This window comes from Nicotiana tabacum, chromosome 19, assembly GCF_000715075.1.
Source record: "Nicotiana tabacum cultivar K326 chromosome 19, ASM71507v2, whole genome shotgun sequence".
Taxonomy (NCBI): Eukaryota; Viridiplantae; Streptophyta; class Magnoliopsida; order Solanales; family Solanaceae; genus Nicotiana; species Nicotiana tabacum.
In genome coordinates, this window is record NC_134098.1 from 111,685,392 (window position 1) to 111,707,680 (window position 22,289).

The 22,289-nt window shown below is 37.7% G+C and overlaps 1 protein-coding gene across 1 annotated transcript; it reads left to right on the top strand.

The window, feature by feature from the left end:
• The first annotated feature begins 221 nt into the window (after window positions 1–221).
• Window positions 222–21,348, top strand: LOC107779009 (DNA-directed RNA polymerase V subunit 1). The gene is made up of 19 exons (XM_075238405.1): window positions 222–498; window positions 1,114–1,211; window positions 1,544–1,670; window positions 1,897–2,012; window positions 2,690–2,743; window positions 4,405–4,569; window positions 5,564–5,722; window positions 5,814–5,969; window positions 7,541–9,274; window positions 9,372–9,547; window positions 10,806–10,881; window positions 10,968–11,092; window positions 12,312–12,469; window positions 12,963–13,237; window positions 13,993–14,166; window positions 14,271–14,411; window positions 16,468–18,374; window positions 19,295–19,409; window positions 20,864–21,348. Exons 2-19 carry the CDS (start codon window positions 1,131–1,133, stop codon window positions 21,077–21,079), a joined length of 5,955 nt encoding a protein of 1,984 aa, XP_075094506.1. The 5' UTR covers window positions 222–498; window positions 1,114–1,130; the 3' UTR covers window positions 21,080–21,348.
• Window positions 21,349–22,289: the final 941 nt, after the last annotated feature.

Below are 22,289 nucleotides of genomic sequence, written 5' to 3' on the forward strand. Positions count from 1 at the left end.
ATTTTTTTATTTAAAAAATCTGATACGCACACCTTGATAAATGAAGCGTTATACTAGCCCGAGGTCATTGTCAATTATTTTAATAGGCAACGGCATCTTTTATGATAGCTACGTAAAATCGGTATAGCACATAGTACAACATTTTGAATACATATATGTATATCGGTCCAACTCCAATTTTCTTTAAAAAAAAAAGGGAAAAGGCAAAACCTTTTTTTCTCCTGGTCTCCTCTTTTTTCCCAATTAGAAGAGCGGAGCATCCAAATCACACACTAAAAGTGTCACTCACTCTGTAGTCTGCATGCACGGAAGAAGCAGTGTCCTTTTTAAGCTACTGAGAGCGAGTGGGTAGTGGGTACTGTAAAACCCTCCTCATTTTGTCCGCTCTTCCTCTTCTTCCCACTATAGCCACACTTGAATGTGATTTGAAGAATTTCCCCAAAACTCTGCTAAAACGTAAACAAGAGAAAACAAGAAAGAACAAGTGGTACAAATTCGGTATGCATTCTTTTCTTTTCCTACAATTTATGCTGAAAATTTCAATGGCTTTCATCTGTAATGCTTCTTTTGCGTTACCCACTTATTGAAAAGGGTATTTTTGTTTATTTGCATTTTAGAAATTGCTTTTATTATGTGTTTTTTTTTACGGTGTATTAAATTGGGGTTTATTGACATATGCCTTGTTGAAAGATTAACCTTGTTCTGTCTTGTTAGGTTCGCGCTGTTTGGTAGCTAAAACTAGGGTTTTGGGTTTTCCCTAGGGTTTGATTCTTGGTTGTGTTTTGCTTTTTTTTTTTTTTTTTTTTTGCATGGGGATTCTGCTTAGAATTATTTGTGCTGTTGGTTGGATATAAGCAGTAGAGAAATTTTTTGACATTCTTATCTTCACCTTTAGGTTTTGATGCATGTTAAATCCATTTATGAAATTATGTCACGTCTTAAAGATTAACAAAAAAGTCAATTTATGAATCTGATTTAGAGTTGTCTTACATTGACTATTTTTCTTTAGCTGGAAGCTGAAAATTTACCCAAAATGATGGTCAGAGGAGATCCTCCTATGTAGCTTTAGCTGCAGTTCTGGGGACCTAATGATTTTTAAACTTTTCTTTTCAGCTGCAGTGTATAAAAACATGGAGGAAAGTTCGTCATCTAAAGTAGCGGATGGAACTATTAGAGGTATCACATTCGGTTTGGCGACACCACAGGAAATAGTAAGTACAAGTTTATGCAGTTTTAATTTTATGTTTGTTACAAGGTTCTCAAGAAAAAAGTACCGGCCTTATTCCATACATGCTTTTTTTAAAAATCAAACTGGTGCATTTAAGGCTTTCTGAAGTAATGTTGATGAATGGTTCCTGTAATATTCTTACTTCTTTAAAGAAAAAATAGTATTTTGTTATTTTCTCAACTTTTCAAGTAATTGTACTGAATGATCTTAGTTCAACTATGAAACCAGTTACCCTTACAATTAAGTTTCTGAGTTGGCTAGTGTTTTTTTATGCTGTGTCGGTTATGAATTCCTAATTTTTCTTGTTTCTGGCAGTGTAAATCCTCTATTAGTGATTGCCCCATTACCCATCCCAGCTTACTTCTCAACCCTTTTCTTGGTCTGCCTCTCGAAGCTGGCAGATGTGAATCCTGTGGTACTGCAGAGCCTGGACAATGTGAAGGTACTATAACATTTTCATCTATTTCACTTCTATTATTTCTTTAAAACATAGAGGTAACGCTAAGGTGCAAGTGGAGTGTAATATGGTATGCGTATGTCGATAAATCAGTGAAGTCGAGAAGTCGACAGGGGCTAAATGCTGGCTTGGCTTAATGCGTAATTGGAATTATATGCAATTGCTGAGCCCTTCTTCTGAAGGGTCAAGTAACCCCAATTTTCCGTTTCAGGTCATTTTGGATACATTGAGTTGCCCATTCCTATTTATCACCCTGACCATGTCAGTGAGTTGAAAAAGATGCTAAGCCTGCTTTGCTTGAAGTGTTTAAAGATGCAAAACAGAAAGGTATTGGATCTTATTAAGTTCTCCGATTTATGATAAAAAAAAAAATTATTTTTGTTCAAAGATCATACATGAGGAAGTTTAAGATCAGTAGCGTTGAAACTGTTTTTCTTTAGAATTATTTTTGTTGCCGTTAGTCAATATATAAGCAAACATCACAATGTTACTGGTGATATGTCGGACCCTACATTTGGACTTGTTATTTTAACAAACATAATGTGGCCATTTGCTAATCTTTCTGGGCCCTTTTTAGATCAATTTTCTTTAATGCTGCCAAATGATGATTTTGTGGAGGTTACTGGCTGTCAGATATTAACTCTGGTAGTTTTCAAAATGAAAAAATAATAATCTGATACTAACTCGACAAAGAGTATTATTCAAGCTGATAAATAGCTAAACTATTTTTGGTAGGTTAAGTGGTTGATATCTTCGATTCCCATCGAGTCGAGTTGCTAATTCTGTAATTTGTTGCGAATGTACTCCAATTTTATAGGCCTAAATTGTTCCTTTTCCCCATCTAAGGCTACGGAAGTTGAATTGACGATTTTCATGGACTTGTCTTTGGAAGGTGCTTAGTCCATGAGTTTTGGCTTGTTTTCTGCAGAGATGTAAAATAATTTAAATTTGATGTGAAAGTGCTCTCTGTGCGATCTTCTAACCTTTATTGGGATAATACTCAGGTTCAGGTCAAGCATGTTGGTGTTCTTGAACGAATGTTGTCCTCATGTTGTGAGGTGAGTATCTAGCTGCCGTGCAATTATGTTTAGTTGCTAATAAAAAATATATTGTTGTTGAGTATCGGCATTTATGTGCCTCTAAACTGTTCAGAGTTTCTTATGTGTTGTAAACTCAGTTATTCATATTCTTATAGCAAGGTCAGGTTTTGGTCTTTTCCTTGTCTGTGTTTTGATTTGCATGGTTTCCTTTTTTTTTTAAAATATATATATAATTCCTTTCCTTTTTTGATCGGTTATAAATTGGAAATTCTAAGAACCAACCAACAGCAGCATTGTTATCGATCGACCTGATAGTAATTATTATATGGACTACATATGTTCTCAATAAGACCCTCTATCACTTGGAGTGTATAACTATTTTGTGCCCTCTAACTGGGTTTGTAGTGTCATTTATTTGTCATGCTTCATAGAAATAGTGTGCTTCAACCAACCTTTTTTGCTTGTCCCTCTGCCTCTTAGTTAGTAATGCAAGTTTTCTTAGGCACCTGCATGGAACAATGATTTTTCTTTGTAAGGGTGACTAAACCCGTGTTGACAATGGTGGCTTTTTTAGTTTTTTATTGAGGGAGCTCTTTGAGCTTTCTGTGGAAGAGTCGTTGTCCTTGAAATTTATTTGTTGTATGCCATAAAAAGTAAATGAATCATAGAAAAGTATGTGCAGAGTTGAGATTGCTGTATATGAGATTGTTATACCTGAGTACGATCTAGTTATTTGACTTCTTTCAACGAGGTAATGAAGTTATCTTGTTGGGGGCATAGAGTGGTGGTCCTTTTCCTGTCTTTCTTTAAACAAAAATGAAAGTTTGATAAAAAAAGTGAATAAAAATGAATGAAGTTTTGAAGAAGAGGCTTTTCTTCCTTAGCCCCACCCTTACCCACAGAAGGGGCATAACAGGCAGGAAAAACAAAATAAAAACCAGTGGGGAGGAGGATTGGGCGAAGGGCAGAAAGAAGGTGAGGTGTCTAACACTGTTAACATTTTATTGATGCAATATTTAACTTTCAATTGGCATCGTTTCATTATTTCTTGTATAGTTTTGGTTAGATTAAGTAGATCAATACCCTAAAATTGGTCATATTTAAGCCACATAGTTCAACACATATAGGAGCAGACATGTACTTATTGTTTTGTGTGGCGAGGAAATCACCATGTTTAGTTCATGAAATTTTGATGAAAATCAAAAGGGATATCCCTTCTTCTGGAGATTCGTGAATATAATAAACTGATTGAACTGGCAATTTCTTCCACGTTCACCTGTGTGCTAAACTGTTCATCGAGTTATGTGCTAATGTCAATTCTATCAATAGTTATTCATAGCAAAAGGAGATAGTTGGTATCTGTTTGTATTTTTTGATTTTGTTTACCAGGAGGTTCTTCGAGGAAAAGCTTCAAGTGTTTATCCAAACAGTGTTGTCTTACCGACAACCTGTTAAGAAGAGATTCTCTGTAGGTACTAAAAGAGAAGGAGCTCATGTCTTGTTGCCTAGCCATAGTCCTAAACTGAAAGACACTGAGCACTTTATTTGACTATGAATATTTATAAGCTGGAGTCTGTTTAAATTTGTAGCAATTTTTCTTATTGAATTCATAACCAGAAGCTGAACTTTACTTCTTGAATAAAGTGACTTATGGATTTAATATATTTGATATGATGTAGGATGTCGTACAAATCTCAATAAATGAGGGTAAAACCTCAGATGGTGCTTCCTATTTGGAACTGAAAGTTCCAAAAAATGCTGCAAATCTTCCAGACTGGAACTTCTTGGAAAAATATGGCTACCGCTATGGTGACGGTTATTCTCGACCTATGCTTCCTTCTGAGGTTAGCTTCTCAGTCGCTGCAGAATCACCACACCATTTAACAATTAGGGGCTGAAGAAAATCAGCTTATAAAGAGTTAACTTCTGTAATAAGCTGAATTGAATTGGATTGGATTAATGTCTTTATTTTGCTTCTTGAGATGCTCGTAAAAGTTAGTATACATTTGGTGCCTCTTGGTCTATCTCTAGTGGTTAATGTATTTGATATTGGTTGCTTTTTCTATGTTGCCCTTCTGATATGGGATATCATAGCTTCATGGTTCCATCACTTAGTCTTTCATGCAAATCCATTACCTGTGAAGTCAAATCTTTGTCATTCACTGGCAAACTAAAATGAACGGCAGCTGGGAGAATTGTGACTGCATTACAATTAGGTGCTAATCCCCTTGTCCTTTTGGTCATGCCTCACGACTCTGCCACTGGGACATGGTCAGAAGAGTATGCTGCTGTCTTTACGATTTTATGAATTCTGACCTCCCGCAATAAAACTCACTCATTTTATAAATATTTTTAACCAGTGCACTCCTATATACAGCCTAAAGACATTGTTTAGGGTAGCCGACTAAGAGATGGAAAGATACACGAATAGTGATAACAATAGTGCTTTTTGAAAAATACTAATGCTGTGGTAGTGCGATTAACCTATAAGGAGAGTGGAAATAACTAGGATGAGTTCTTTTTCGCTGGAACTCAGTATTTTCTGCTAGTGACAATGTTTAAGATGGGCTATTATGAAGTACATAATCTGGTATATGTTTTTACTTTTTAAACCTTTGATGACATTGGAGATTTCATTTGTTGGATCGTTCTCCTTGATATATATCTTGGTGGTTGTACCTATCATAAAATAAATGTCTGGGAGTTTGCTTTCTGGTTCATCAATTAATTCCATTTATTGATATTATTTTACATTGCAAAATCAGTATTTTGCTCTGGCTAATAGATATCTCAGTTTAATTTGCTTTCTCTTGTTTTTGTTATCACACACGATTTTAGGTTCTTACAATTCTGAGAAGAATTCATGAAGATTCTAGGAAAAAGCTGTCAGCAAAAGGCTATTTCCCACAGGATGGATACATCCTGCAATACTTACCAGTACCTCCTAACTGTTTGTCTGTGCCTGATATATCTGATGGGAATAATATCATGTCTTCGGTAAGACACATAAGTAGAATCTTATATATTGTTGGTATTCTCTTGTCTACGTCAAGTTGCAAGTTATCATAATTTTATGTTGCTTTTTCAGGATCATTCTATAACAATGCTCAGGAAGGTACTGAGGCAGATTGACATAATTAAAAGTTCAAGATCTGGTATACCTAATTTTGAGGCTCATGAAGTTGAAGCCAATGATTTACAAGCATCAGTTGTCCAGTATCTCCAGTTTAGGGGGACAGGCAAGGTACTGAGACTGCTTTTATTGTTGGATTTGAACAACGATTTTAATTTCCCCATCTGTTTAACTGTTAGAGTGCTTTGTGATTTTATTGGTGAGGCTTCCAATGTTATGACACTTCTTATTTGGAAGAAGTTTGTTGCATTTGCAATTTCTAACAAATAGTTACTGCACCACTTTGTGCTTTGAGTGTTCGACAGTTTGCTGTTTCTTTTTAAATTCCTGAGTATATATATTAAGTGTCTGCATCTATGAGACTTGACTAATTTGCATTTCTAAACAAACAGAAAAGTCAATGATGCCAAAGTTCAGGCAGTGATGAGTTTCTTCAAATTGCTCTGTTTCATATCTGAAGAAATAGTGGCGGGCATAGTTTGGGCAAACCCGAAATTCAAATCGAAATCCGAATATTTTGGATTTTTGGTTTGGATTTTCGGATTACGGATTGGATTTTGGATTTAATTTTTAAAATTTTTGGATTTCGGATTTGGTACTTTGGATTTTTGGATATCCAAAAATCTAAGTTTTTTTATATTTTATATTTAGTCCATTATCCATATGTCAATCGTAACAAGTTCAATACCCTACCCATTAGATAGTATCTCATATATTCAATATTAATTACTAAGTTACTGTCAGAAAACTTTCTATTTGGACATGGTTTTACTATTGCTACTTCTTATCGGCCGTATTAATATCTCTGTTGCATTTCCTTGATAATAATTTTATTACTTAAATACTTTATTTGGATGATTGCGGTGAGAATGAGGAACTTTTCATGAGTAATTCATTTGGCTATTCATTTTTGTAAACCGAAGAAACATCTCAACTTATAAACTCAAAACCGAAAATCCAAAATATCCAAACCGATCAATACGAAACCGAACTTAAAAAATCCGATCCATTCCGAGCTTATTTGGATTGGATTTGAATTGTCATTTCTTCAATCCGAAAACCGAAAATACAAACCGAAATTTTCATATTCAATCCGAACTGCCCGAACGCCCACCCCTAGAAGAAATCACAAACCATTTTCTGTTTCTATGTTTTCTTTTATACTTTATTGAGAGTTTGTTCACTGTAGCTAGTGGAGTATTTTTGTTACCAAACAATTTAAGAAATATCACGTCCACTCGAAGAAGTTCCTCAGTATACTTTGCTGAATATAAATTGTCGGCTCCATGTAACGTGGAAGGAAATGGTGAGGAAAAATGAAGATGGTTCTGTCTTAAACTGGACAGTGCACTCCAACAGTGTTGCAGGGGTTGATATGAGTTGCCTTGACCTTGTAGGAGAGGGAGGTATTTTTTTTTGGTTGGGGGGGGGGGGGGGCAGTAAAGGCCTTGACCTTGTTTTGCAGTTGGAGAACAGGAATGCAGCCTTTATCTGATTTCAAATGGGACTGAAAATTTGGTGAATTTTCTGAATAGTACCTAATTTAGGATGAAAAATCTATTTTCTCAGTGAATCATGGAATGTAGAAAAACAGAGAATTGCTGGGTTTGAACAGAACCCAGAAACTTTAGTTCTTTGATATTTAATTCAAGAATATAATTGATGTTCATTCTCAATACTAGGCATCTCGTGACGTTGATAAACGTTTTGGAACAAACAAGGAAGCAGCTGATACCACCACTAAAGCCTGGTTGGAGAAGATGAAGACCTTGTTTATCAGGAAGGGGTCTGGTTTCTCGTCTCGAAGTGTCATAACTGGTGACCCATATAAAGGGGTGGGTGAGATTGGCTTGCCATGTGAAATTGCTCAGAAAATTACTTTTGAGGAGAGAGTAAGTCAGCACAATATGGCATACTTACAGAAATTGGTGGATGAAAAGCTTTGTTTAACCTATAAAGACGGGTCAAGTACTTACTCTTTGAGAGAAGGGTCAAAGGGGCACACATTTCTACGACCTGGACAAATAGTGCACAGGAGGATAATGGATGGTGATACCGTTTTCGTTAATAGGCCACCCACAACACACAAGCACTCCCTCCAAGCCTTATCAGTGTATGTCCATGATGATCACACTGTAAAGATCAACCCCCTCATATGTGGTCCCCTTAGTGCTGATTTTGATGGGGACTGCATTCATTTGTTTTACCCTCAGTCCCTTGCTGCCAAAGCAGAGGTTGTGGAGCTCTTCTCTGTAGGGAAACAGTTACTGAGTTCACACACTGGTAACTTCAATTTGCAGCTTGCCACTGACTCATTGCTGTCATTGAAGTTAATGTTCTCAAAGTATTTCTTCGATAGAGAAGCTGCCCAACAGTTAGCAATGTTTCTTCAGATGGCCTTACCTGATCCTGCACTAGTAGATGTTCGTAAATCAGGTACCATGTGGACTGCCTTACAGATCTTGGGGACTGCCTTACCTGATGGCCTTGATAGTTGTGGGGAGACGCATACAATTGGGAAAAGTCAGTTCTTGGGGATTGAGTACAACAAGGACTTGCTTTCATCCATTCTGAATGATGTTATCACATCTATCTATTTTATGAAGGGGCCAAATGATGTGCTGAAGTTTTTCAATTCTTTACAGCCTCTATTAATGGAGAATCTGTGCACAGAAGGTTTTAGTGTTAGTCTCCGAGATTTTTACACGTCAAAGGCTGTTAGGGATGGTATCCAGGAAAGAGTTCAGTGCATGTCCAAGTTGTTGCATCACTTGCGGTCATCCTATAATGAGTCTGTGGAAGTACAATTAGAACATCACTTGCGTAATGAGAAACTTCCAGTTATTGACTTTGTGCACAAGTCATCTGGCATTGGTGTTCTAATTGATTCCAAGAGTGAATCTGCCCTTAATAAGGTGGTTCAACAAATTGGGTTTTTAGGCATGCAAATATCCGACAGAGGAAAATTTTACTCAAAAACATTGGTAAATGACATGGCTCGACTGTTTCAGAAGAAGTATCCTTCTGCTGGTAGTAACCCTTCGGAGGAATTTGGGTTGGTTGGAAGCTGTCTGTTCTACGGGTTAGACCCTTATCAGGAGATGATTCATTCGATCTCTAGTAGAGAAGTGATTGTCCGCTCAACAAGGGGATTGACTGAACCTGGGACTTTGTTCAAAAACTTGATGGCCATCCTCCGTGATGTGCTAATTTGCTATGATGGGACTGTTCGGAATGTCTCCAGCAATTCCATTATTCAATTTGAGTATGGGGCTAGTGGTGGGTCAAATTTCCCAAGTGAATTTGGTGCTGGTGATCCTGTTGGAGTGTTGGCTGCAACTGCTATGTCCAATCCTGCATACAAAGCAGTTCTTGATTCCTCTCCGAGCAGCAATTCCTCCTGGGAGATGATGAAGGTAGTGCTTCGAATACAAGTCCTTTTCTGCCACTTCTGACCAGCTACTTTATATGCACTCACCTAACTGTGTCCCCAACCCCTTTTTCTTATTTCAGGAGATACTGCTTTGTGGAGTGAGCTTCAAGAATGATGTTTCTGACCGTCGGGTAATCCTTTATCTGAATGATTGTGGGTGCCGTAGAGGGTGCTGCAGAGAAAAAGCAGCGTACCTCGTCAAGAATCATTTGAGTAAAGTATGTCTTAAGGATGCTGCTGATGAGTTCTTGATAGAGTAAGCACCCTAATCTTTCATTTTTTATGCTACCACTTTCTTGTCTTCTAATAGTGTGTCTGTGTACCTACTATCTGCCCAAAACAAAAGTACACTGTTGAAACCTGACACATGAGGCTTGTGGAACAGGTGCGTCATTGGACTTGAGACCTGAATCTCAATAAGGAAATAATAAAAATTAGTAGGCTGGCTTTAAAATCTAGTGCGTTTTAGGGGGTTATTAGGCCAATTTTGCCAATAATAATTTATAGAAGTTGAGATAAGAACCATGGAAGTTAGTTTGATGGGGGTAGGGGAAAGACAATGATTACCTTAATATACTCCGACCAGATTGTAGCCAACTTAGTTACTGCGTCAAAAAACATTTTTCCTGATCTAATGGAATTGCATTACACTGGTTTCACAGTTAAATATTTATTTTATTAGACTGCCTTGGTGAGGTTCTGCAAATTTTCAGTTGAACTTTTGCTGCTATTCTCTGATGCCTGCAGTTATCTTTTCTTGTTTATAAATTTTTGAACTCCATTTTCTTTTGCTGCCCAAGTGGTATTTCTGGTACTACATGAAAGTGAAGAGTTTCTTTCTTATTTTTAAGTTTGGGATAAAGTAACAAATGCTGTTGATTAAACTGGAAAATTCGGCATAAGATTTATCCAGAAAGTAGAAAATCGTCATAGAAAACATGATTATCTGCAAATAGCACCCATCATTTATGCTTACTGAAATGTCGAAGGTACTCAAAAAGTGTGAAAGAACGAAAAGGTTCCTCTAATATGTACAGAAGACTTTTTTCACTCCCTTGAAATCGAAGAGAGCTAACGCAACTGCTGCAAGGTGGCGACAATCTTCAGAATAGGAATGATTTCAAGTACTTTTTCTTCTCATGATAAAGATCTGGCAGTTTTTCCCAAATTATTAGACATGAACAGCTTTTCTGTTCATAAACTATCAAGCACGTTAGTTCCATTATCATCATTTTGAGTTAGTTATTTGTTTTACCTCAATTTAATAGCAGCACTTCTTGCACATACAGTTCATTGCTTTCATTATAAAGGTACTCAAACTTTTACATCTCAAGTGTCATGCTAAAACCTGTTGATTGTTGATAAAATTTGGATTCGAAGTTTGCACTATTGTATCTCAGTTTAACTTATACATATCCAATATGCTATAAGATATAGTAGCGACCTCTGTGAAGAGGTAAAAGGAAAATAATCTAATTATTTTAGTCGGTGATCTTACTGCTTCTTTCTTGTAGATATGGAGGGCAACAAGCAGGATATGAGAATTCTGAAACAGGGACTGGCCTCATTGGTCATATTACTCTCAACCAGGTTCTACCTATTTTTCGAACTTACAAGCTTTGGAGTATTTTTTTCGTGAACTATTTCGTCATTGATGCTTCTGTTTGGGTTAACAGGGACAGCTGGAAAATCTGGGAATCAGTGTTCTTGAGGTTCTTGAAAGATGCCAAGAAAATATCAGTTCATTCCAGAGGAGAAAAAAGATTGGCAATCTTTTCAAGAGAATAGTTTTGTCAGTGAGGTCAAACACCATTTTTTTCTTATTGCTTCAATATGACTTACTGATCTTGCTGTTTTATCAATCGGTATGTTGTTAAATTTCTTAAGTTTTTAGCATCACAGACCATTATGTTAGACGGTTTAACTTTAGTGACAGTATGTGATGTAAAGACAGTCATATGTGTATGCATCTCTAGAGCGGGAAATCTTAGCAGCTCTTTATTCATTTTAGTACTACAGGTCCTATCATCTGTGGAACTGTAAACATGGCATGCGCCTTGTTTTCAACTCATCCTATTTACCTGAATATGTTTAAATTCACTTATTGTCCGACTGAGAGACTTGATAGTCATGCATGAGGAATTGTCCGCATGTTGCACCAACTGTGTAGTACTTTTATGCTTAAAGGCTACAAGGTCAATATTAAAGTGATGAAGGACTCTGATCGGTTTAATATTTTTAAAATAGTGTAGAATAGTGTCCTACACCTATGTCAAGCAATTAACTGTGCCTCAATCCGAAACTACTCGGCTTCAGCTATATGAACCTTTATATGCGTTCTTCTCTCCTTGGGTCCATTTCATCCCGAATCTATTTCTATATGTCAGGCAGATGTGGCTCTTTATTCGTGGACTTGGAATGCAATTCATCTCTTTACATATCCTAGAAGACTATTCATCGTTTATGTGGCAATTTCTATAATAAATAAGCTCAGGCCCAAATAATGTTAGGATTGGCTAAATGAATCCTCTGGAACGATTTTGCTCTATTAGGTCATTGTAGTCCAAGTCATTTTAATATTACTTTGCTTATAGTTTTTTCGGCAAATTAGGGGTTCTCTAAAACTAAAGTTTTTTTTTAACACTTACTCCTACACTTGCCACTAAAAAAGCGACTGTTTCATTGAAAGAACCATTTGTAGATAAATTGGCATCAATAACTAGTATCCCTTGCATGAGCTATTGTTAGTATGTATCCATCTTTATGGACCTCATCCTAAGGATGCCTTCTTGCCTTTCTTGTTTCATTAATTTTGTCACAGAAATCAGCCTACAAGTCTTTGTGCTGCGATTCCTGATCTGTTTTATACTCTTCTATCTACCTTGCATCTTTATCAATTCAAGAGACTAATCAACTGCTGTATAATCTTATTACCCATCTTTAATTATTACTTTGTGTGCAAAATAAATCCTATGCGCTTACAAAACATTTGCATCATTATGATTTTTTATGTTATGCAGTGAATTTTGTTCGTTTTGCTACAATTCTGGAAGCAAGTGTTTGAACACACCATGCTTGAGGTTCTCTTGGCCAGATGCGAGTGACGATCACTTAGAGAGGGTTTCTCACATTCTTGCTGATATGATATGCCCAATTCTGTTGGATACAGTTATCAAAGGTAGTTTTGGATTAACTGAACATGTTTCACGGTATTTGAGTGTGCGCGTGGTCATTTTGAGTATAAATCCAATCCAGTTTTTACATCTAGTGTACTGTTAAATTTTCTTTTTAAATTGAGTTTTGTCATGGAAAGAGAAAAAGGAGAAGGTTGATAGTATAGGTTGGACCAAGGTTCCAAACCTGTTTGTGTTGAACTGGTTTATTAGTTAAAACGGAGAACTGGATAGTTACGCTGGTTCATTAGTATAAATGTAAAGAATGATGGTTGTTTTGTCATGAATAAGGTAAAAAGGTTTCAGGGTTTCTCTATTCTTATTGATGTCATCTTAAGGTGTTACAGTATATCACATTTAAGTACTATGCACATATATGCATTTTCTGTTATGGCTTCCTAGGATAACTGCAGTTGCGAAGAATTTCAAGAAAATTATACCGCGGTTTTTCTTGGAAATGAATGCTTGATTCTAACAAAGTACACTCATAATGGACAGGTGATCCAAGGGTTTCAAGTGCAAATATAGTTTGGATTTCTCCTGACACAATGACTTGGATTAGGAACCCGTCCAAGAGTCAAAGTGGTGAATTAGCTCTGGATATTGTTCTCGAAAAAGAAGCTGTTAAGCAAAGAGGAGATGCTTGGAGGATTCTCATGGATTCCTGTCTTCCTTTCATCCATTTGATAGACACTAGGCGCTCCATCCCATATGCAATAAAGCAAGTCCAAGAACTGATTGGAATTTCTTGTGCCTTTGAGCAAGCTGTTAAGGTACACCATTAAATGCGTTGACTTTCTTTCTATTGTGCGGGTAATGCTCTGTGTGCAGCCACACACGTACCCTGAGGCATTCTCATGAACAAACATCGCGGCCACATCACAGTCTCTGAAAACAGACCTATTTGCAAAGCCACTTGTTGACCCCCCCCCCCCATTTTTTTTTTTGTTATTGATAAAGTTGCTTCATTGAAAGGCATCAAGCAGATGCAGTGATTACAAAAATAGAGATGCTAGCTCCATTACAAGATGTTATGATAGGATCTGGGAGCTAGCCAATAACCAAAAAATATACCTTAAAGAGGCTAGTCTAGAGTGAGGGAGCTCAAAAAATCTAAAAAGACAGTAAAACTATTTACATAGGACTGTTTGGCCCAACAAAAAAGACTAAGCAAACATCTGGCCTTCAGCAAGTGAGTTGGAGGTGAGACTCCATCAAAACATCTGAGGTTTCTTTCAGTCCATACCCTTGTTGAACCTTGAAACTTGAAAGATATCCTTACCATGAGAGATAGGATTTTTGAGTAGTAATTATAAATCTGATCTATCCACAATATCTGTGGACTTCCTGGGATGACTATGGTGATTGGTTCAGCTACAATTTTATTCTTAAACATTTTGATGATCAACTTTTCCTTCCTAAAGTGTACTTGACAACCAACTGTGTGTAAAACAAGAAATTATATATTTTCCAAAGGAGTTCCTTTACATTGTAACTCGAAGTGCTTACAATATGGTTTGTTTTGCAGCGCCTATCAACGTCAGTTACAATGGTCACAAAGGGTGTTCTCAAAGACCACCTAGTTCTATTGGCTAATAGCATGACTTGCGCAGGAAATCTGATTGGTTTTAATGCTGGTGGAATAAAAGCATTGTCTCGAGCATTAAACGTGCAGATACCATTTACGGAAGCAACGTTATTTGTAAGCCGCATTAGTTTTCTTCTGTTCTCTACAACATTTTACATTGACTACTTTCCCTGTGAGCTATCTTTTTAATGAGAGTCCTATTTTATTATCTTTCTTAGACCCCAAGAAAATGCTTTGAGAGGGCTGCTGAAAAGTGCCATGTTGATTCTTTGTCAAGCATTGTGGCTTCTTGCTCCTGGGGAAAACATGTGGCAGTTGGTACAGGATCTCCATTTGAAGTTCTCTGGAACACAAAAAATGTACGTCTTTTGCTGTAACATCTTTTAATATTTATTTGGTATAAGAATGCGTTATATTGGCTTTTGATTTGATTGTGTCATGCGATTGGTTGATATATGCTATCAGATACAACCATTTCTCTATATTGTTATGTCTCGTTCTTTCAATAATTGGCCGACCGGAGTTATATTAAATTACAGATCATTGCATGCTCTGACGAATCTTTAGCTGTGTGACATCACTTTTCTCTAATTATTGCTCTATTATGTTTGCATCTTATATTTTGGAACACCTGTTTTCCAGTTCTACAGTAATAATTTTTCCTAGTTTGAATACAATATAACCTCTATTACTCCAGATACAGAAGTCAAAAATTGAACCCACCACTGCCCCCTCCAACAGCAAGTAACTCAACTAACACGTTCAGTTCTTCTCTTGATAGTCATGCCGATCAACTAGCACAATTGTAATGGAGAGAGTATCTGGCTAGAGGTTGAAAGTTCAATGTTTTGGTGAACATGTATTCTCTTTTAGGATGATGAAATTTATGCTTTGATGTTTACAGTCGTCCACTATGATCTTTTTGAGATAAGTTCACAGTGCGAGAACCAAGAATGTAACCAAGGATGCAAGAAGTGTGTGGTTATTCTTTCCTCTAATGATTGACTTGTCTAAATTGGTTCATGCCACTGTAAAAACTAAAACTCCAGGAAGAATAATTACCTATGTACTATGTATCCCAAGTGTAACCTGTGCACCTTTATCCTAGTTTATCCAATACATGTATGGTAACAAATATGTGGAGTAAAAATGGTCTATACTAACTTATACTTCGTGCCAAAGAAATGCATTTGCTTTTCCTAGATGGCTTGATCTTATGTTTATATAATGTTAGAAGATTCAAATCACTGAACCATCTTTTCTATAATTATCCGTGACAAATTATGTAACCTTAAGGAAGAGAAGACATAAATAACCTTGAAACTTGTGCAAAAAATGCATGGAGCAGTAGATTAGCGGTGCAATATGATTTTCCCATTCCATGCAAAGGTGATTTTATTAAGGTAAAAGAACATAAGATGGAAAGGTTGGACAACTATGGAAGCAACTTTTCCAAGGACTTGGAAATTTGAATGCAATTTTTCTTTTTCTTGTTGTAAATATAAAAAATTGGGGACCTATGTGCCTCAAACAACCAGAGAGTTTTGACACTGTTATCTGATCTCTGTCCTTGGCTAAGTTTGATTTCTGTGGTAGCATGTTGCAGTAGACTGGAAGGTTGCTATTTCTTGTCACCTTGAAATGGAAGCAAACACATTCTGTCTTATACCAAAAGTAAAGTAGACACCTCATCGATCAATAAAAGTATAAATGACTCAATGTATTGCATGTATGCTAACTCATGCATAAGAAACTTATTTTCTCATGTCTGGACAATTCATGTAATAAGATATTTAATGAAACATGTGAGTGATCCTTTTATTTATCCCTCCCCAAGAGCTCCCCACTTTGCTCCCTTGGGGATTCGAACCCACAACCTTTGTGGTTGGAAGTGGAGGGTGCTTACCACTTGAGCAACCCTCTCTTGTGACATGTGATGATCCTCAAAGAATTAGTTGACTGCTCTATACAGATTATGATGTATTATTTAAACAGTGAAATACTATGTAAAAAATTTAATTCAAATTTGGACAGCTGTAAAATCAGCACAACGCATTGAACTTTTTTGGTAGGCCAGGAGCCATTATGTTGAAATGGTGGTTTTAATTGTTGTATTCTCAGCAGCCATTAAATGCAAATTTGTGTTTCAAGCAGGTTGATTACATTTTACTTGGTTGAAAGTTCTGTAGTTGTCATAAATAGCTTTCTTGACCTGTACCATTAAGCTGAAATCTTAACCAGCTTACCACTAGCATGTGTATTTTCATCCAACACATCCAATTTTGGGCCTAGTTTAATGGTCTATGCATTTAAGTTCTTTTGTTTGATAAGCAGCTGAATATCTATTGTCGAAGTTGCACATTTTTTTGGTTTAAGGGCCTTGAGGCTAACATGTGAAAGTCTTTTTTGTGCAAGGTTGAATTGAATATACCGGATGCACATGATGTTTATAGCTTCCTGCACTTGGTGAGGAGCAGCTCTGCTCAAGAAGTAGAAGGTACCAGTTGTCTTGGTGCGGAAGTTGAAGAACTGGAGGTGGAAGACGAAGATATGGGATTATACTTGTCTCCCGATCGGGACTCTGGTTCAGATAAGCCCACTTTTGAAGATAGAGCTGAATTTGATAATGGTATAGAAAATGAAAACTTAGATGAAGGAAAGCTAAGTGGCTCTGCATGGGAGAAGGCATCATCTGAGAATGTCAAATCTGGTGGTAGCTGGGATATGGCTAAAACCCAAAATGGTGCTGAAAAGGCTGTCAATCAGTCAGATTCCTGGTCTTCTTGGGGCAGAAAGGTTGATGAAGCTGAGAATAATCCTCGTCAATCTGGGAACGGAGAGCAGCTAGAATCATGGTCTGCCTGGGGAGGAAAGGCTAAGGAAGTGGACAGTAATCCTCAGCAATCCGGGAATACAGCGCAGTCAGGGTCATGGTCAGCATGGGGGAAAAAGGTTGATGAAGCTGGGAATAGCCCTCGCCAGTCCGGGAATGAGGAGCAGTCAGGATCTTTGTCTTCCTGGGGGAAAAAAGTGGAAAAAGATGGTGGTTCGTGGGGTAAAAGGGTTGAGGAAACGGAAAATCATAATCACCAATCTGGGAAAGATGAGAAGTCAGGATCTTTGTCCTCATGGGGGAAAAAGGTGGAGAAAGATGGCGATTCTTCTTGGGGGAAGGTGGAAATTGATGGTGGTTCGTCTTGGGGGAAAAAGGTGGAAATTGATGGGGGTTCTTCTTGGGGGAAAAAGGTTGAGGAAGCAGAAAATCATAGCCACCAGTCTGGGAAGGAAGAGAAGTCAGAATCTTTGTCCTCATGGGGGAAAAAGGTGGAAAAAGATGGTGTTTCTTCTTGGGGGAAAAAGGTGGAAAAAGATGGTGGTTCCTGGGGTAAAAAGGTTGAGCAAGCGGAAATTCATAGTCAACAATCTGGGAAGGAAGAGAAGTCAGAATCTTTGTCCTCATGGGGGAAACAGGTTGAAAAAGATGGTGGTTCTTCTTGGGGGAAACAGGTTGAAAAAGGTGGTTCTTGGGGAAAAAAAGTGGAAAAAGATGGTGGTTCTTCTTGGGGAGAAAAGGTTGAAGCTGAGAATACCCCACGACCATCTGGGAAAGGAGAACAGTCAGGATCTTGGTCCTCATGGGGGAAACAGGTGAAAGAAGATGGTGGGGCTTCTTGGGGGGAAAAGGTGGAGAAAGATGGTGGGTCTTCTTGGGGGAAAAAGGTTGATGAACCCGAGGATAAGCCTCACCAGTCTGGGAATGGAGAGCAGCCAGGATCTTGGTCCTCATGGGGTAAAAAGGTGGAAAAAGATGGTGGTTCTTGGGACGGGCCTAAACAGTCAAATTCTGAGTCGTCTTGGGGAAAAACTACTAAAGGTGGTGGATTTGGTTCAGCGGCTGCTGAAGGCAATAGAAGCGTTGACCAGTTAGTTAATGGATGGAGCTCTAATATAAGCGGAGACGAACAGTTAAATGAACCAACTCGTGATGACGCTACAAAAGTTGGTGGTTGGAATTCTTCAACAGTTGGTGGTTGGAATTCTCAGAAGGTTGGTGTTGAAGAGAGTGATAAGCAACCTCAGTGGGGTCAGCGCAGACGTAATACAAGAGGAGATTTTAGGGATAATTCACGAGGTTGGGGCTCTTCTAGTGGTGGAGAGTGGAAGGGCAACCGGCCTGCAAGATCAGCTGATGACTCCAATAGAGGTGGGAATTTTACAGCAACAAGGCAAAGGATGGATATATTCACAGCAGAGGAACAAGACATACTTTCAAATGTTGATCCTATTATGCTGAATATCAGAAGAATAATGCATCAGACAGGGTAAGTTCTATATATCGCTGAATTCACTATATACATTTGTGACAACTGCTACATGATGAAAATGTTAATTCCAGCAGAGAAATTGAGTCTCATTTCCGATTATTTATTTTTTAAAATTTATAACCGTGGTTGGGTAGCTGTTACCACCCACCAGCGCATGTCAAGGATGACTTTATCCACCAAGGCTTCGATAGATGAGAAGAAATCACCTAGTGTTTGCCTCCATTGGGATTTGAACTTGAGACCTCATGGTTCTCGACCCACTTCATTGACCACTGGGTTACACCCTTGGGTGCCGTTCCCTCTTAATTCTTTCTGCAGAAAACTGGCTGCTATTGGATTTACAATTTGTTTGTAGTCTACCATATCAAGTACTCTGCACCTACTGCTCTCAACAAAAAAAAAAACAACAAAAAGGTTCCAAGCACCTATAGACAGGTCACAGATTCAAGAATTTGAACAATTATTTTTTTTCAATCTGCATATGTTTTCCCCATATTATATTTTGTTAGCAGTTTCCTTACTGTTAATGGAAAACAAGGGATCACAACTACCCTTGGTAGGGTCAAGTTATGAGTTCACAGAAAAAGAAAAGGCTGACGGATGTTTTGGATAGAAAGAGAGAAAGGAAAAAGAGTATGGTGTCATTTTGAGTTTGGATTAGTTCTAGTGAGAGGGAGGATTAAGTCGTGGATAAGGTAAAAGTCAATTTCGTTTCCATCCAATAATGCCGAAAAAGGCCAAGCATTACAAATAGAATAGGTACAATATTCAGGATGTCACGAAAAATGACATCCATTATTTGCTCTGCTAGTCAATAATGAAAAGCTTATTCTCTTCCCCTTCCTTTATTCTCAATTCTGCTTAAATGGTCTATTTTCCCCCTTATAACATTTTCTGGTTACATTTTCTTCGCGAAGGTACAATGATGGTGACCCATTATCTGCTGATGACCAGTCATATATCATTGACACTGTTCTCAATTACCATCCGGATAAAGCTGTCAAGATGGGAGCTGGTCTTGATTATATCACGGTAAGTGACTCTTTGCCACTTTTTTAAAACCTACAGTATTTAATGATGCTTTTAAGATATTTTCTTACTCTGGACCATATTCTACTCTAGACAATTAGTACCAAGGTTTTGAGCAACAGTATTTTTTTCTTCTTGACATTGTTCAAAGTGGAGCCTTGGAGCAACGGTCTTACTCTGGACCATATTCTACTCTTGACTGTTATGTTAGGTCACGGGTTTTTGCCGTTGGAATTAGCCACTGATGCTTCCATCAGGGTAGGCTGCCTACATCACACCCCCTTGGGGTGCTTCCCTTACCCTGCGTGAACGCGGGATACTTTGTGCACCGGACTGCTCTTTTACTTGTTAAAGACAGTTCATTAATTTTACAGCAAAATGTGCGGTTAAAGATGTTGGGAAAGGCAAGAAAAGATATACTGAAAGGACTATAGAGTTGATAATTAAATTGCTCCCATTGTAATCAAGCTTGTGTGAGCATCGGGGTATAATGGTGTTTTCTACAGCTTTTTTCAAGTTGTACATTAGTATTGATACCTGTGGCGGTCAGCCCATCATATTCCAATTGATCCTATATTATCTAATTTTAAGAGGTGATAAACATTCGTGATATGATAGTATTATTTTCAGCCAAGTGGATAATGCTAAGTCATTATGTTGCCAATGTTTGCAGAATTTTGCTGCTTTCAGTGCTGGAAGTTGTAACAGTTGGTCTGAAGAGATTGAGAACCTTGTGTTAGTTTTGCAATTAGACTCAAGTTTTTTCTTGGTCGCCATTAGACTTAAGTTTTTTCTTGGTCGCCGTTAGACTTAGCTTTCAGTTGGTCATTACTTACTGCTTGAGGAATTTTTGAAACTCTCCACTTGGTTGTCATTAGACTTGAGGAATTTTTGACCCTCTCCACTTTTCATGATTGGATAACTTCTCCAATGCAGATTAGAGACAACATAGAAGCATATACTTTGCTTCTTTCTTCTACTCCCCAGGTCAAATGCACCTGGGTCCTACTTGCCGAGTGCTCCCCTGCCCTATATATGTCATTTGCTTTTAGGAGAGCAGTTTATTCCATTTTCCGACCAGTTAATTCAATGAAAGGAAATTACAGTGGCAGTGTTTAAATCACATTATCTTCTGCATCTATGCGAACTTTATTTTTATAAGCACCAATACAAATGGCTTTCATTTGTTCCCTTGCGACAACTTGAGAAGGAAGATAATGTCTTTATTTTGGTTTGAATGCGTTCTTGAATAAATGAGGATGGGTGTTAGCTGTTACTCTGCTACATAACTTACATTGTTGAACTACTTGGTTTTCAGGGGCCATGAATTTTGTGTTAATCTTGTTTCTTGCATAATTTTAGTTGTGTTCATATGTTACACGCGTCATATTTACTGTGAGCATTGATGACTTTTAGGTTTCAGTTTAACTGGGCTAAGATTTAACCTGTGTAAACAGGTTAGCAAACATACCGAGTTCCAGGACAGTAGATGCTTCTACGTTGTTTCTACTGATGGTGCTAAGCAAGATTTCTCCACCCGGAAATGTCTGGAGAACTTCATCAGGTCAAAGTATCCTGATAAGGCTGAGACTTTCAATGGCAAGTATTTCAAAAAGCCTCAACCTCGCAGCACTAGAAATGCATCTCCATCTCCATCTCCATCAGTTGGTTGACCTTCTCTTGAGTTCAGATAGTTGTACAGTTAACTTAGTTGCTTTGTGTAATTGATGGTAAGACAATGAGCTAAAGGACACGTGTATGTTGGCAAAGTTGGCAGTTAGAAATCTCTCGTGTATATAGTTTAGTCCCTAACTTATAGAATTTTCAGTAAAGTCCTTTTCAAGGCTGTTTGGTAGCCAAGAGCTGTTAGCCTATTCACCTTTGTAAACCACCAGCACACTAGCGTTGATGAATGATTGAAAGCTTTAGCTTTTTCTGTTTATTTCGTTATTCCATTCCAGTGTCTTCTTCCGCATTTTAGTCTCAATAGTTTTCTTCGTTTCCTTTCGTCTCAATCTTGGCATTTGCTGGAGCTAGTAACGATTCTCGTTACGCCTTGTAGAAAATTGTGCTGGTAAAATGTGAAGACATGCAGATGAAATTTGTATGCTTCTTTCATCTGACTATAGAAGAGGCAAACAACCTGATGTATATCAAAAAGTTAAACTGTGCAGATTTTATTTTGTTTGAAAAAACCCCCAAGTGCAGAAATGTCTTTGAACATATTGTTGTATTGGAGTTATGTCAATGCTAGAGCAGAGACCATCAATGTTTCTAATATATTGACTGTAAAAAAAGAGTTTCCAAATAAATAGCAGACGTCTTTTACAAGAAGTTGCCAGGTAGTATCTGAGTAGTCCTGAAAGTCAGATTGGCTCAAGAAATAAGCGAACAGTCGCTGCGCGAGATCGATGCCAGGTCGCCCTCGTAATAAATGGGCTTAACTATACTACAACAGCTTATTTGTTAAAACAATTTTCGCTAATATGATACTACTAATAGGTGGATGTTATAAATATATTATATTATGGATGTTGTAAATAAGCTTCCTGAAGAAATGTATCCATATGAGACTCCGCCGTATATATGTTTATCTATTTAGTACTCTATTGGAAATAAGCCTCCTGAAGAAGCTTATCATTTTGGTACTCCGTTATGGATAAACATAACCCCGATAGAAGATTATCTATATCTGATACAGTAGCAACTTACAAGCAGCTTACACAGCAGCTTGCAGTAGCAGCTTACACAACAGCTAGTGAGGATTTTGAACCCCGATCTGTCGAAGAATGTCGACAAAGATTTGATTGGCCAAAATGGCAAGGGGAAATTCAATCAGAATTGAACGCACTTGCTAAAAGAGAGGTCTTTGGACCAGTAGTC

Coding starts and splice junctions, on each gene's coding strand:
- LOC107779009 (XM_075238405.1), top strand. CDS start 1,131: ATGGAGGAAAGTTCGTCATCTAAAGTAGCGGATGGAACTATTAGAGGT. Junction 5,970..7,540: donor AGTTTAGGGGGACAGGCAAG/GTACTGAGACTG, acceptor TCTCAATACTAG/GCATCTCGTGACGTTGATAA. Junction 10,882..10,967: donor GTCATATTACTCTCAACCAG/GTTCTACCTATT, acceptor TTGGGTTAACAG/GGACAGCTGGAAAATCTGGG.